The following is a 16,683-nucleotide window of genomic DNA, read 5'->3' on the forward strand; positions in this document are numbered from 1 at the left end:
TTTTCTTGTCCTGAAAAATGGTTTCAATTTTTCATTGTTTTTTTCACTTTTTTTTGGAAAACAGATTTTGTTTCATATGAACTTTTTCATAAAGTCGAAAATAACATTTTTAGCTTAAGTGATTATACAGGTCTAGTTTGCATTTCAATATATATATGAGATAAGCAATATTGTTGAAGAACATTGCCAGCATAGACCCAACTTACACTTGTCATCATTATAATAAAGATATCTCAATAAATTTTTGGCTAAGAGCATTACAATCTTCATCTTTCCATAAAATGATGGAGACTAGGTAATGCTTTTCCTATTTGAGCACCCACTTAAACGTGGTTGACACTTAGATTTCCAACATTTCACCTTATGGCTTGTTTGACAATTTTAATAGTAGCAGTCACTTGCCAGCAGATTATGTTGCTTTTTAATTCTTTTCTCTTCTGATGCAATTGCCATCCTTACCTCACGCTGCCTAATGCCTGATTACCCAACACAGCAATGTCATTTTTTTAATTCATGGTGTAATGCTTTATTCTAACATACAATACAGTGCATATAATACAAGAAGTAATGGGTTCAAACAGAAAGTGTACATTTAGGTCAGATACACAAAACAAATTCTTTACTATACTTATATATATATGTATATAAATATTTTAGGGGTTGGAGGGAAATGGCATTGTCTTTTACTGAGCTAGTGCATCTTAATTTTGTTGTACTGATTTTTTGTCCAATACGTTCTAAACTGATAGTCACATTTCATTCATGAATTATATAAGACTATTTGCTTAACAAAAAGAAACAAGATTACATGTTTGAATTTAAAATTCATCACTTTGTTCAAACAAACAGAATGGACTGAGAAGAATAAAAGGGTTTAGATTAGTGGAGTCATGAGGTGGGGAGGGTTGATTTAAGATAGAGCATAGGAACACACTCTAGAGTCAAAGGGGCATTTTTAGCAATTGATGGTGGCAATGTTGCAGCGTCTCAAAGGAAAATAGGTATTGAAGAGGAGTGGAACTCAGAAGACAGATTCTACCATTAACAGCAGTGTTGAGTAGTATCGATAAAGCCGGAACACATTTTAGGACCTGCCAGCAATTAGTACAAATGTCAACATATACTCAGGGCCTCAATGATTTTACTGAGACTTGGACATGCAATGGTATAATATAGAAATTGATTCCATACTATTTGCTTGATAAAGCAAACTCTTTCATCATTTGTACTGAGGTTTTTAAGATTGAGAGGAAAAGCTGGTGGGTGAGACATACAGACTATGGTTGATTTATCTTTTTACAGACACCTGAACAGTAATATCTAAAATATAAACTGGGAATCATGGTATAGCACACACTCCCTCCCATGAAACAAGAGAAGAGAATGGAAGATTTTTTTCAGACTCACAGATAAGACAAGAAAGCAAGAAAATTATCTTTTCTCAAAAGCAAGGACACACCAGCAAAACAAACCATCAAGCTGGATTTCATGTGAAATTAAAGAATAAAGATCGGATGCTTGTTTCAGATCTGTATCAGTATTGACTTTTCAATAACAAGCACATAACAGAACCCTACTTCTCACATAATTAGAAATCAGTCCCAAATTTAGACTAAAGCCTGAGAGATTTGAAAAGAGATGATGTCTTTCTACAAAGAAGGACATTTTGAGGATGTACTACTTATCTCAAAATATTAGAAATAACCAGGAATAATAACAGTGTGATGGGAAAAAAATTCTTAGAACTTTACCTTTGTGGCAGCATCAAAACAGACAAAGCCCATACTAAAGTCGATGGTAAGTCCCATAAGATGACTCTCTAAAACACAGGCATACGTCTTGCACTGCAAAAGAAAAATCAGAGAAGGTAGTTAACACAGAAGAAAATTGGAATTTTTTTTCTAGGACCACTGTTCCTGAGTCTTTATTCGAATGTTTATGTATACCAAAATTATTCCAGAAATAAGTAATTGGTGTGTAAATATGCCTTTTTTTTTTTTTTTCTATCAGTGTATTTCAAATCAAAGGATTTTTATCAGTGATGAAGTTGTCCAAGTCATATGAAAACAGGCTTTGCTTCCATTAGGGAAAAAACTGAAAGAGGCTCAGAATTGCCTTAATGGCTTACTGATAACATTTTCTAAAAGGCAAATTTTATTATTTTCAAACCTCTTTATTTGCTTTTCATACCCAGCAACAAGATTAATACATTCCTCTTATCTTTTCAAGGGAGAAAAAACCACAAATATATGTAAAGTAGCTCTTTGGTACACTGTTTCTTGTGGGTTTCTGTTATCCTAAATCTCAGGGAAAAAAATAGTATTTCATACCATTTAACAGGTAATTATCTGAAATATCTTGGTTTTTTGCTTCAGATAGTGGACCAATATATCTCAAAGGTTTCTATGAGAAACCTTGGATTTCTGAAAGACTTTATCATTCTACAGTTTTTAAATGTATGTTTCTATTTATTTCCATAACATCACACTTTAATACACACTGTGAGACATTTATAAGTGTAATTTTCAGCATCAAAAGTACTGCTGTGCTTGAAGGCTGACTTCAGGTTCAAAATGACAGACTTGTGCTTTTCATCACAAAATATACAAAAAAAAATTAAAACATTTCCAAATCAGATACAAGTTCTTTAAAGAAGTGATTCTTAGTTTATAGACATTTTACCCTCCAGGGTAAATGAAAAATGCATGAAATATTCTTCAAATATTGCTGTAGCCGCTAAAATTATGAAACAAGAACAAAGACTTCCATGACCTATAATGTGTCAAAAAAAATCAAAATATAAATTGCAAACATGAGAACAATGTGGGTTATGAATTGTAAGCACTACAAAAGAACCTATGATTATTTTGGGCATTTTGATTATCAAAGATAAATCACATGCCTTTACTTGTGTATTCTTTGGGTGAGCTCTTTGGATTCTAGAAGGTCTTCCTCAGAACACAAGAAGCTGGAAGGTGCATTAGCAGCTTCTAAACAGAAAATGCAATGAAAAATGGAAAGCTTCATACTTAGTGTTTATATTAACAGATAAAAGTGGATTTTTCTTTTTTTTCTTTGATGAGCTATAGCATAAGACTGTTATGAATCTGTAAAATTTGATGGTAAATCACTGTTGAAAAAGAAGAGGATATTGCCTTTGGTACCATCTCATCAGTAGAAGAAAAAAAGAGTAAAGTAATTCACAGTTATTTACAGTTAATTAAGTCATAGATGCAAAAATTTTCAAGTTTTGCATGCAAAGCAAAAAATGTACAGATTTGTAGAATTATCTTGCAAACATCTTACAAGATGCAAATTGCATTTTTATTTGTTAACGTTCAAGACCTGGATCAGACTCAGAGCCTTTACTGGAAATTAAATTTGGCAAGGAAAATGTTTATCAGATTTAAAATACGTATTGTCATGGAAAGTTGTCTAGCCTCCCACCCCAACAGCAGAGGCCAAGCTACTAGTGTTAACTAGTTAACTCTTGTAAGACTTTTCTCATCTTTATTTTCTTTAAGTTGCCTTTTAATTCAGATATTTGGAGAAAAGGGAAAGGCAAAAATTGTTATCAAGATACACGACAATTTAAAATTCCTTATACATTTAACATTATAAAACTTTAAAAGTGACTATGAATAATATATACTGTGGATGTTTGGCTTTGGTTGCTGATTTCTCACAAGAATTCATGAAAACCTCATCAGAACCGAAGTTTCCCCTTCGCAAAAGAAGCAGAATACACTTCAGCAGTCATTTGCTGTTCTTCCACAGAATACAGAATGTTACCTTTGGTTTATTAATAATTTAATGGGTCAGGCAGAGGCTGAAGGAGACAACTCAAAGTTGTTCCTTGGAACCTCTTCCCTCAACACACATAGTTTAAATTATGGAAAAAACAATATATTGTGAACTTCATGAAAGCCATCTCTGAAGCTGAAACAAAGTGAACTATAAATCTAAGACTTCACTGAGACTTTTAAACTCAGATTAAACTTCAATAAAAACATATATTAAAGTTTACATAATAATCCTTACATTAGAGAATAAACAACTACAATACAAGCAAGAACAGCAAGAAAAAATTCATAATGGAAGAGGTGAAAAGAACTTAAAGTAGCAGGAACACAAAGGGAATATGACAGTAATATATTTAATTGAACATCATTGTGCAAGTTATAGTAGTCTCGGATTCCTCGTGCAACAATACTGTGAGAAAGTAAGGAAAAAGGATTTTCATTTCAACTATTTTTTTAAATAGGTACTTATGAAAATGGATTATCATCACTTACTACACCACAAAACTAATTAAAGAGTGACTCTAACACAAAATGACACCACTGTATCATTGTACCATGTTATTACTAAATTATTATCAATTTGACTATGCCTTCTCTAATATATTTCTTTTCTAAGAAAAAAACAGCTGTTTAATTTTTGGTTTAGCTATACCTCTGGCAGAAACTATGAATTAGGTTGAAACAGAATTCATTATATATTTAATTTTAAAAATAATTTTTTAAAATTTCATTCTAATATTTAGAAGAATAATATTTTAAAATTTTACATTTTAAAAATATTTAAATTTTTTATATGTTCTTTGTAGTTAGATTAGAACTGGCCCCTGATTAACCTCTTCTGGTCATCGAGGAAGACTTATTGTTTGTATGATTATGGAGTAGCACACAATGAGGTTAAATAATTTTAAATGGCAGTTTCAAACTGGAGTTATATTTTCAAAATTATATTTTTTTTTGTAAGACAAACCTTCTGGATTAGCATTGACTATGACTATATGAACATTCATATCAAAATGATTGCATAAACCCAAATTTTAGTGAAATGTACAGCTGATACCTTAATTTTGAACCCATCACCTTTTTTTTTTTTTCCTTACAGAGCAATGAAAGGACTTGTTGGAAACAAATTATACCACCAGATTTTATCTGCATTTGCAGGTTGGTAGATGAAAGCAGTAATGGATTGCTGAAAGAAAAATGAGGAGGCCAAACCTCCAATTATATTAAAAAATATTCTATGTTTTTTTCCAAATCAAGATATAGAAAATAAAGAAAAAAAGGTGAAATAATGAGTTCCACATGAGTATTCTATCATGAGTAGCCTGTTTGTCCACTTTCACAGATCTGCTGCAATCAATCAATCAATCAATCAGGAAGTCATTACTTTGAGTTCTTAATTGCTACATTGAACATCAAGAGAGACATAAAAAAAGGTGAAAAGATGAATCTGAGGTTAAGACTACAAAGCAAATTATTTTGGAGAAGCATGAGGCAATTGAATAAATGTAATTCTAAAACCCAAATGAAAAATCTAAACCAGGAGTGCTACAGTATGATTCAATCTGAAAGCAGAACAAATATAAGGTGGCTTCTGAGATAAAAGTTATTCAAGAAAAATATCATATAATCTTTTACTGGTGGCACAGCAGTGCTTCTATAAAGTATGTTGCAGTGAATTATATAAGAAAGACAAAAACTCTCAAATATTTAGTGGCAGAGGACATGTATTATTGCAAGTTTTACACAGAAAACCTAGCCTTAGATTTTCCAGCATGCGAGTACAGTTCAAAAGACAAGAATAGTTTCTATAAAAGGTAACAGCATATATTAATTTAAAAGAGGAAAGCTGAACTCCCCTGACTCCTTTTGCAACAAAGGTACAGTGCATTAAAACTGACAGCAGTGTAGTTTTTGCAAATTGGATCTTTATTAGTATCTACCAATTCAGTCCATCTGCGTGTGGTGGTTCACAGGTCAGAAAGGGGCTAATATATAACTAACTAACAGTTTGTCTGAATAAAAACATGTCAGTGCTTGAATTCCCAGGAGGACACAGGAAATGTGCGAGCCAATTCTTGCACAGGCTAATATGCTAATATGGCTCGGGTAGGTGCGTATAACTCCTGCCAACATCAAATAAAGATATTCTAACCACATGTATATTTCATGATTAGAAAATCAATATTAAAATTGGGATTAGGTAAATTATAATTGTGGTGGGTGGCTTTTTTTCTCCTTTTTTAGGTTAAAAAGTCATGACTTTTTGGTTATGTGAGAAGTTATCTTTAACAATCTGATATGTATTTTTGCTACAAAAAGTCACGAGTAATCTGTATCTGAATGTTGTCCATCTCTGCACTGTCATCTGGCAATAAATACACAAGGAATCAGAAATATGTGAAGAAAAAATGGTGTGTCTGAGGTACAGTTTTTGTTCTTGCTTGTATCCAGTCCAAGTACCTCACTCAGTATACTCTCCTTGCTAGTATTACAAGGACAATTTAATTCCTGCAAGGTCCTCTTGTGATATTCAGTAACAAATAAGGTACCATGTAAGCCAGGAAGAATATCTAAACAGCTGGATTTTGTCTCTGATCCATAGATATTTTTTCCTTGTCTGTCCATGAACTTCAGTTGACAAATATGTATCACGTTGTCATAATAACTCAAAGATTATATTCCAGGCTAGATTGCAGGCTGTTTGGGATCAGCAAAAGCAATTATTTACATAAAAGAGCAATAACTTGAGAGCTGCAGAAGGTCATAATATTTCTTCAATCACTACTTCATATGGGCCTAATTTGTTAATCTACCAAAAGATGATCACCAAGGCAGTCGTTCTCACCTGTATCCGTTCAACTTCTAAAAAAGTTGCTGTTTGGAAGGCTTTTTCCCATAGTGTTAGGTCAGACTCTAGTTCCACAGAAAAGTAAAGATCTTCTCCAGATTCAGACTGGACACTGAAGCAATGTTTCCGACGGTCCAGGAGATCACTGTCCTGATGAAAACCTGAAGTTATATAATCTGGCATACATCAATTAATATTTTTAATTGCAAACATTTATGCCTCAAACCTGGCATTTTAAAATGGCATTTTAAGTGACAGGAGTAACCCCAGTTGCTGAGGAACAGAAAATCAGGGGTTTGGTCTAAACATTGACATTTCAATGAATTTTTAAAAGGATGCCTATATTCAGAGTGGTACAGAACAGCATATCTCATGCAGTAATATTTTAACAAATCACTTCTTAAAAATATTATCTGATATACAATTTTAGATTAGATACATTCTATAAAAGTTTTCCATTTTCTATTCACACGAGGAAAACAAATATCAGCTTCTCTGACCTATTTGACTTACACACCCTACTCTGGAAGGTCAGTCTGGAGGAATATATTTATTTTAAGAAGTATGAAAAGTCCATATGTTCAATTTTCTTTACAGAGGCTAGAGAAAACAAGTTCATATCTCTGGAGGCTTACAAAATCCAACATACAATTAATCTTTAAATGGATAATGCCAGTAGAGACTATAGTAGCTCCCCATGGTTAGGTTTCTGGCTTTGGTCCTGGAAAGGAAAATTACTTTTGGCTTTATTTTCAACATAACATGAGACAATGGATGTCAGATTATAAATATTTAATAATTAATGATTGCTAGCATTTGTAATCCGTACAAAACCAAAGAATAAGCAAAGTTAATCTAGAAATCCTTTCATTAAATGTTTTCAATTATTTTTAAAAAATTTATTTCATATAAAGGATGCTTTATGCTAAAATTCTGGAATGTAATTTGTTCTTGTGAAAAATAGGTTTGCAGAAACAGGTTTAATTAATTTAGTCCCTGCTACATCAAAGAAGTTGCCACAAGTCCCAAGCTCACCAGCTGTCCTTGCCAATACATCTGGAGATTTGGGCTTAAGTATCCTGCATGCAATTTCCACAAAGCTACCATATAGCAAAGGGCAGAGTTAAGTTCAGTAAAGGAGGCTAAAGGGACACTATTGACTTCTGGTTATACATTTCTTGAATAGACCAAGGGGAGCACAACCAGCTGATACAAGCTGGAAGAGCAGCTTACATTGTTCAAATCAGCTCTCCCTGGGGCAGAGAACCAGGAACCTAAAGCTGTTTGAGAACAAAATATGAGAACAGGAACCTGTCTGAAACTATCACTCTCAGGTATATAAGCAGACAAAGGGAGAGCAAGCACTACTTTCCCCTTTCCATTCATTCAGTAAAAATGTGTCTGTTTAAGAAAGCCAGTAAAAGCATGCATTCATTAATGTTTCTGGTTGAAGCCTGCTTATCAATTTCTAGAAGAATCAGCTATGGAGGCATCATACCCTCTCTTAGAAATCACCATGACAAAAAGAAGCTGCTAGGATTTTAAAATGACCAGTCACTGTGGAAAAATCTCCTTCCTTACTTCCATCAAGTGCTAAGCTGAGTAGCTCTTCAGTGTTGCCATGTATAAAAAATCAGCATGACCGTGTTTGATCTTAAAAGACAGCATTTCCAAAAAAAACAAACAATCTTCCTCCAGATTTTTCTTCCAAATATTCACAAGGATGTGTAGTTGAACCAGTTAGGTGGAGCTAAATAATAGTTTATGTCCTATCAGAAATATGTTTTGTCTCTTTTTTGGTATCTCTTCCCCCCCCTTTTTTTCCCTTTTCATTCAGGCTCTTCTTCTAAAACTAAAACTGTCAGTTCTCTTCTCAGTATGCCCTGAGCAGCATTCATAACAGAAGTTATAATATCCAGGTTGTTGCTAAGGACATCTATGGTCCATTGCACACACAACCTCAAAGCACACAGAGCAGCAGCACTGTGACAAAAGTTTAACCTTGTGGATATGTGCAGCAACAAAACACAGCATCATGGAGTGGCTTCATTTGGAAGGGACTTTAAAGATCATACACTTCCAATCCCTTAAGTGAAACCTTTTACTTGATCAGGTTACTCAGAGCCCATCCAGTCTGGCCTTGAACACTTCAAGGGATGGGACACCTGTAACTTCTCTGGGCAACTTGTTCCAGTGCCTCACTATGCCCACAATAAAGAATTTCTTCCTAACATCTAATCTAAACCTCCTCTCTTTCAGTTTTAAGCCATTCTGCCTTGTTTTGTCACTACATGCTCTTGAAAAGGTCCCTCTACATCTTTCTTTAAGGATTCCCTTAGATACTGAAAGGCTGCAATAAGTTCACATTGAAACCTGCTCTCTTCCAGGCTGAACAATCTCAATTCTGGATGAGCAAATGCACTGGAAAAGCCTCACTCCTCCAGGGCAGAAAAGCTACTTCTTTTAGAATAATAGTACCTCTTGTCTAACAGACCTTAAATGGGGTCCTGAACTCCCTGTGCTTCCAGAGCTAAATCTGACTGAACAGGCCTTTTGGCCCACAACCCAAAGGACCTATTCAGCATGGAGTGTGGCAAGACTCATGTGTAAGGTACGTGTATTTCCTGGGGAAGGTTGTAGCTCTTCACAGCTACAACCACAGAAGAAACTAAAAATATTTTGAACTCATCTTCACCTATTCTTGACAACAGTGAATAGAGAATAGGTAATTATTAGTAATGCAGACTCTTCAAGCTTTTCTGCAACACGACTATGTGGGATCACAGAAATCATTTGCTTTAAAATAACTGAAGTAATAACCCCTGTCTTCAAATGTGAGAGAGCTTAGTGCATGGCTTAGTTCCAGAATGCATATCTCTATTTAGGTGGGCACAGCTAAGGTCTGATGCAATTAAATTACACTCTTAGACTCTTCCAGTCTTACAGGCTTTTTTTGTCTCCTATTGAGAAGAATACGCTGCCTAAGAAAAAGAGAAGAGCTATTGTGTAGACTGTGAAAAACAAAAAGTTAGAAGTTTTGCTGAGATTGACCTCTATTAAAAAGATTTTGAAAAATGCAAAAATCTCTGGAGGCTTTGAAGTGATTAAATAAAATCCTATGTATTTTATTATCAACATTGCAAGTAATAGTTGTACTAGATTTTACTAAGCATTATATCAAACTTAGATGATGAAAAAAAGAGCTAAATGGGATCTACAATAATTATCCAAGATTTTGCTACTTGTGTATGAAGATGAGAGGATGCTTTGATTTAGGAAAGACATAATCAGTACTAGGTAGTATTTTCCCTCAGTGTTTTGCACGTAAAAAGTTTATAATATTTCAACTACTTCATTATGTTGTGACAAACAACACACATAATGGACCCATTTATTATTGGAATTTACATTCTGTGAAGTTTCTATTCAGAATGAAAACAAAATTCAACACTTCCCCAGAAATAATAATTTAACCAAATATAAATTTTAAATTGTGATTAGCGCTAATATATATACGTGTGATTTTGACATCAACATCTATGGTTAGGTCCACAATAAGAGAAGTCAAATATATTTACATTATGTATTTTAGTTTTTCTAAAATTGCTAACATACATATAAAGTATTCTTTTCCTAATTAGCAGTATTCTATCCTACTTGTAAAAATAGTTATGCACAAGGTTCCCTTTAGTACTGCTTCTGCAAATTTTTCTGCTTTTTCTGCAAGATCTTTCTTTAGTTTTGCATTTCTTCTCAAGCGTTAAAAATCTGTATTTTAGGTTTATAGAATTCAATAATTTGTACAATAGATAACTGGACAAAACAATATGTAGGAAGGGCTAAAAGCCAAATGTCCTTATAAAGGCAAGAATTTAAAGGACCTTTTTAAAGAAACTTTTTTTTTTAAGGAATTCAACTGGGAATTGTCCAAAAGTCTGAAATTACAAAAAAAAAAGGAATCTCAAAACCAGGTCTGGATAAAGCAGGAATCTTCATTATTAACTTTTACCAAACCACTACGTCAACAAAAATATAAATGTCAGTCTACCCATTTAAGAACCTGCTAAGAACCGGTATTATTATATTCACTTACCAGTCAGTGATGGACATGAGCCAATTTCATGTTGATTTTTTTAAAAACGCTTTCATACTGATAATGATTAGTTGTACTGTTTGTCCCTGATGTTCTCGTAAATTATTAAAACTCTCTGAAGAGAAACGCACACAAAACTTTTAGCAGTATGCTAATTCTCTCTGGAGGGAATGCACTCCTGCTGAAGGATGGGCCGTGACGAAAGACATTGGCTTACACCCAGTTTCAGGGTAATCCAGCATCTCTGCTGACAGGACAGTATGACTCCTGCCTGCCTAATTAATAATGATATCCATGTTAAGTGAGAGTAATAAATTTGTCCATGGGAACTGAGCATGGCTCATTAGGCAGGTCCTTCCAAATTAAGGCAGAATGCTTCTTTATCACTAAATGGTGACTTCTCCTTCTCTTCTGCAGGGGTAATCTCTGATCTCTTGAAAGACTTTTCTTTCCAGCAGCAGCATTACTTTCTGATTACTAGTGTTGTTTCATTTTAACTATGATGCATTAACTACTCATATTTTGGCTACTATTTAAATCTGCTAAGATGAATGAGGCCCTCAACTCTTGTGATGGCCAGTGAGAGCTGAGTTCTTCTATTCTACAAAGCTCTCTGCAACAGAAAACAAAGCTATATTTGTCACTTTTATGCTCATGGCACGATTTTTTACCCAGGAGGTGCTCAAGTACTTTCTGGAAGTCTGATTTACCTATGAAGTTACATGTAATATACAGAGTGGCATATATATTTTGCCATGGAACTGTAAATGACTGGTGAGCAGTTTTTGACATGAACAACAATTCATGTAAGATATTCAAAACCATCTTACATAGACAAAATAGACCTTGACTTTCAAGAAAATTCTATTTGAACTGTTAAAATAAGTATCCATGTCTCTCATATTAATTATGACAGTTTTTCAACACACACAAATGAGAAAACAAACAAAACCTGTTTTCTTTGTTCACTAGTTTAGACAGTTCTGCCAAAAGAAATCTGTCCGATCATAATCAATATTCAAACCTAGCATCTCAATTCTCTGAAGACAAAAAGCATTTTCTCATGCAATAACTCCAAAGCAACTTTAAAAATGAATCACATCATGCCTTTATACTTGCTGGCATCAGTTCCCTGATTGTTTTACTGTTTGTGTCTCTTTTCACCTATCAATTCTGGCTACATAAACATACATCCCTCTTTCTAAGGGCATATAATGAGCTACTTCTTCAGCTGGAATTTTGGGAACACTTTGCTTGAGCATCACCATTAGTTGCTATGGTGATGGTTCTAATAGCATTACAGGCAGCAGGGAACAGATTCACTCCAGAGTGAAAATAAGATACAGCTTCTCCAACATACCCTCATTACTCAAGTAATAAATAAAAAATGTCCATGCAGGTATGTGTTTGTACATAGCTAATCTTATTTGGACCCTTCTGAATTTTACTGTTAAGAAGTGTAAAAAACCCATTGAAATTGCTGATATACATTTATACACTCATTTAAGTAAACACAGAATTGCAGCCAAACTAAAACTGGACAGAATATATTTTGATGTTCCAATTTTACAAAAAGTATATTTACTCAAGGGGAAAACTGTTTACAGCTGGATAAATTTTACTTTCAATTAAATTTCCATCACAAAGATCTCTCTGATGGCTGGAGAGAAATAGAAAGGTTCATTCCCTGTATTCCTTTAGGTTTAGCAGTAAGCTTGAATCACTTTCCAATTCTTCCTTAATAGGAAAACCAATTTCCTATTGTGCCTGATTAAAAGGCAGTCTTGAAGACCCTCATCTGAATCAGAGCAAGAGTCTGAAAACAGGTTTCCTCTGAGTCAGTGCCATAATTGTGTCTATTTCTTAATGAAATCTACTGAGAAACTTGTTTATTTTTTTGCCATATGAGGAAAATTTTCAAAATGTTCATAAACTGACTAATCTTTTGAGGAAATAAATTATCCTCATACTTTCTGGAGAGACATTAGTGTTTTTTTCTGTTACAGAGAAATCAGAGATGAGTATAATTACAAACAGATACAGAAAAAGGTGCTAATCATCTCTTTGGAGAGTTACTACAGATTTTTACTTCTCCCAACTTTATGACATTATTTGCTGGAAATTAAGTTTAAGAACAGATCCCATAAGAGTAAATACAATGATAAAGGATAGCAATGTTAAAGAGAGGTCCTATCTTTTTGTTCTGGCCCCTTTTAAAGTAGTTTCTCAAATTTAAATAATTGCCGCTGATTTTTTCCCCCATGTTAGTTGTCTGCCTGAGAATATTGTTGCATTTTATATTATAGTTAAAACAGCTAACTCAGTTCTATAAAATAAATTAGAAAAGGAATTAAATTGAATTGTCCAAGTTAAAAAGAAAGAAATAAACATAGAAGCATCAGCCCCTGAATTTGCTTTTTGGGCTGCTCTGAGACTTCCATTCTTTGGAGCAGCAATGGCTGATTCAGGGACAAGGACACTTCTGCTGCCCTTGGGAAGAAAAGTTAAGGTCTACCAAAAAAATCTTAGTTTTTCTGGGCAAAATGTGATTGTTACCATTTTGAAGATTTCATTCTGAATATGCTGCATCCCCATGGTGTATAGGAAAAGAACCTTCCCTGTATTTCCAGCTGTTAGGAGTTGTTATCCTAGTGGCCATGGTAAGTGAGAACAGGATACTCTACGTTTCTTTAAAGTGTCTATGCACCTCTTCAATAAGGGAAAAAACACCTGACTCAACAGCAGAAGTGGAAAAAGAAACTACATTGAAGAAAATTTAATTTTAATTTTTGTCAGTTTTTGCATTTGGGTTTTTTTTCCCCAGCTTTAAATGTATTTGTTTTAAAGGCAGGAAAAGATCTTGTAAAAGTTTTTCTCCTGAAGGACACAAACATTGGAAGGAAAAGCATTAAACTTGATAGAAAAAAAGTTTGGAAAATTACCCATCAAACTGATTATTCATTATATTAAAAGAATTACCTACTTGACTGCATACTCTTTCCTATTTAGCTTCCTTTCTTTTTTTGACAGAATTCCTTACTCAAATAGCTTGTCAATAAATTATGTCAAAGTGAGAGTACATTAAAGTAGAATAATGAAAAGCATTTTTGTTGAATATCACAATGTCAGAAAATTTAAGTAAATATGTAAAAAAATAAATTTTACATGTACTTGCTAATAGTGCTAAGAAAAAAAACAAACTAAGAAGGGACTGTGGTAAAAAGAGTCCTATAATAAAACAACAAGATAAAGATTTTTTAAGAAGTTAATATTTCTGGTTTCACTGCTGGCTCCGGCTGTTGAGAGTAATTAACATTTAGACCTCCAGTGAGAAGAGAATGTATCAAATGAAATTTTGAATAGTTGTCCCTGAGACAGGAAAAAATTATTTCATATAAGGATTGGGACACAGTTCCGGTGAAAAATCCAAAATTATCACTGTTGCATGAACACCTAGAGCCACAAATTCTTTGTGCAATAAAACTGCAGCATCTCAAGGTAAATTTGAATATAGTGATAGCCAGAAATAAAGATAGAAAAAAAACTCCAAATAATTGTAGTCCATGACCAAAAAAATAAGAAGAAATTGATAAATTAGAGAAAAATATTACACAAAAATCTACTAAAATTGGAGAGTCAGACTGTATTAGTTAATACAATAGTGAATCACGCTAGTTTTAGAAATGCTCTGATTAGATCAAGTCAGTGGAGGGAAACTTCTCAAGCTGCAGATAAATCTCAAGTATCTTGGATGTAAGAGAAATACTTGTCTTTCCCAAGTATCCTTACTCAGTAATTATATTTCACACCTCATTTCTGCTCTTTTTTGCCTTATGTTAAAAGTAAATTTGGCTTTGCTTTTCAAGGATGTTGCAAGAGCACTGTCAGTCTCATAACCAGACAGGCAACAAAAAGCAATTTCTGAAACAGAGAGATTGCAGAAGTCATTTAAAAATTTATTTTCTGTATCTGTTATTCTTTTTGTTTTTCTCTGTGTGTTTATCTTGTTATTTCTTCCAGGAAGAAGGATCAGACTCTGAGATTGGCAGCCCCAGCCCAACAGAAGTCATTTATTTTTCACCCAAAAGGTGACAGTTTATATTAATATTGCATAAGAAATGTCAGAAAAAGGCAGAGGCGGGGGGGGAGTTAATAAAAAATGAGAAACCTCTCTAAAGTTAACGGGAAACATGAAAAGCCTTATTTAATAAGTTTACATTTCAAGTATTGTTTGTCCTTCCTTTCTGAATCAAACAAAAAACGAACAAGCCTTTATACAGTGGTAGTTGTCATGCACATAATGACACTGCCTCTTTGCTTTCAGAAAAGGCTCTTACATGGTGCTGCAGAGTTACAGCCACATCAACACCTTTAACACACAGGGCCCATTGAATTTATCCATTAATATGGATTAGGGATTGTATAATTAGACACACGTTGAGGAGAAACGAACTGAAATCACACACAGAATCACAGAAAACATGCATGATCTGGCCAGAGGTGCAGCCATCTAGTGCACATCTCTATGCATGGTAGGAGCAGTTACACACCAGCTCACACTTAAAAGGAGCCAGTGGAGGAAAATTTGTCAGGCCTTGTCAGGAGTTCTGTTTCAGGACAGAAGTTTTCCTTATGACCTAACTAAAGCCAGCTTAGTGTTAGCCTTGATGCCAGTGGACATGGAGATATGTATGACTATTACTATTTTTCTTATCCCAGCAGACAACTGTAATTCTGTTTAGAGGGGAAACAGATCCTCTTTTCTGTGGAAACATTAGATACTTTTAAAGGTAGGACAGAAGGCAAACTGAAGACTGAAAATTGCCTCAATTGTTTTAAACTGCAATACTCAACAATTTAGCATTCTTTCCATGAACTAGCACCTGGCTAAAGCCTGGCTGAAAATCTAATATTCCTTGGAAGCAGCACTGACCCTATTCATAAAAGGGATTCATTACTTCTGCCTCTTAAGCATTTTGAGTATGAAGTATTTTAGTGGAATCACATCAGGATGCAAATCTCACCATTGAGCAAACCATATGAATGATAGACCACAAAATACATTCTCTACCTGCACTTTGCATGTTTATTTTTATTATTTTTAAAATTTATCTGAATACATTAACATTGTCAGTAGTTTCCTATCCTTTTTATATCATCCTTTTCCCATACCTGACTTACTGGAAATGGACAGCATCATTACAGGCAATGTAACTGGAAAAAATTAACATAACTACGTTTGAGGATTTTACACATACTAACAGCTAAAATAAGGAAGGAATCACAAGTCTTCTGAGACACCAAGTTGGTCCTGATCAATATAGCAAGAAAATTATAGCTGCACTGATGTGAACAGTGCTAACTATAAACACCAATGATTCACTACCCTGACGTGTTGCCAGCACAGACTGCCTTCCACAGTTTTCCCCACATTTCATTTCAGAGCTGATCTGACACTTGAATATGTTTGCTGTTTTATGCTGAATAAAGCTTTATGCTCTAACTGTGAATCTCCAAATGTTTTTGTATGACACTGAAGATAGCAGGCAGGTCACTGAACTATAGAAAGTATTTTGTCACAATTAAACAGAGATGTTTGGATGAGCTGAAGAACATAAGCAACTGAAGCAAGAAGTACAGAGAAGTGCAATTTCTTATGTTATTCTTCATAATTTACCTAAAAAATGTAACAAAGTTTTCCTACCCTCTATATGGAAAAAAATGTTTAAATATTTGAACTATTTACAGATTTATCTAAGGTACTTACATCTTGTTAAATTATGCACACTCACACACTCACACACTCTCAAAACACATATGTTAAGACTGTGTATCAAGAGATACCAAAAAGACATATACAGTTAAATCAGCTTTGAAATACTGAACAGGATAAGGCCACCTGCTTTTCTGAAGTTAATGATAGAATTACCTGCTTTTCT

At 34.0% G+C, this 16,683-nt stretch overlaps 1 protein-coding gene across 9 annotated transcripts in view; it reads right to left on the reverse strand.

Annotated features, from left to right (window-relative positions):
• SNTG1 (syntrophin gamma 1) overlaps positions 1-16,683 on the reverse strand; it is a 321,667-nt gene that overhangs the window by 26,194 nt on the left and 278,790 nt on the right. For all 9 annotated transcript variants that reach the window (XM_063394382.1, XM_063394328.1, XM_063394391.1 and 6 more), the window contains 2 exons: positions 6,649-6,801; positions 1,752-1,844 (listed from right to left, as the gene is read on the reverse strand). In XM_063394382.1, the coding sequence (XP_063250452.1) occupies positions 1,752-1,844; positions 6,649-6,801 (246 nt within the window). The remainder of the gene's footprint in view (positions 1-1,751; positions 1,845-6,648; positions 6,802-16,683) is intronic.

Source organism: Prinia subflava, chromosome 1 (assembly GCF_021018805.1).
Source record: "Prinia subflava isolate CZ2003 ecotype Zambia chromosome 1, Cam_Psub_1.2, whole genome shotgun sequence".
NCBI lineage: Eukaryota > Metazoa > Chordata > Aves > Passeriformes > Cisticolidae > Prinia > Prinia subflava.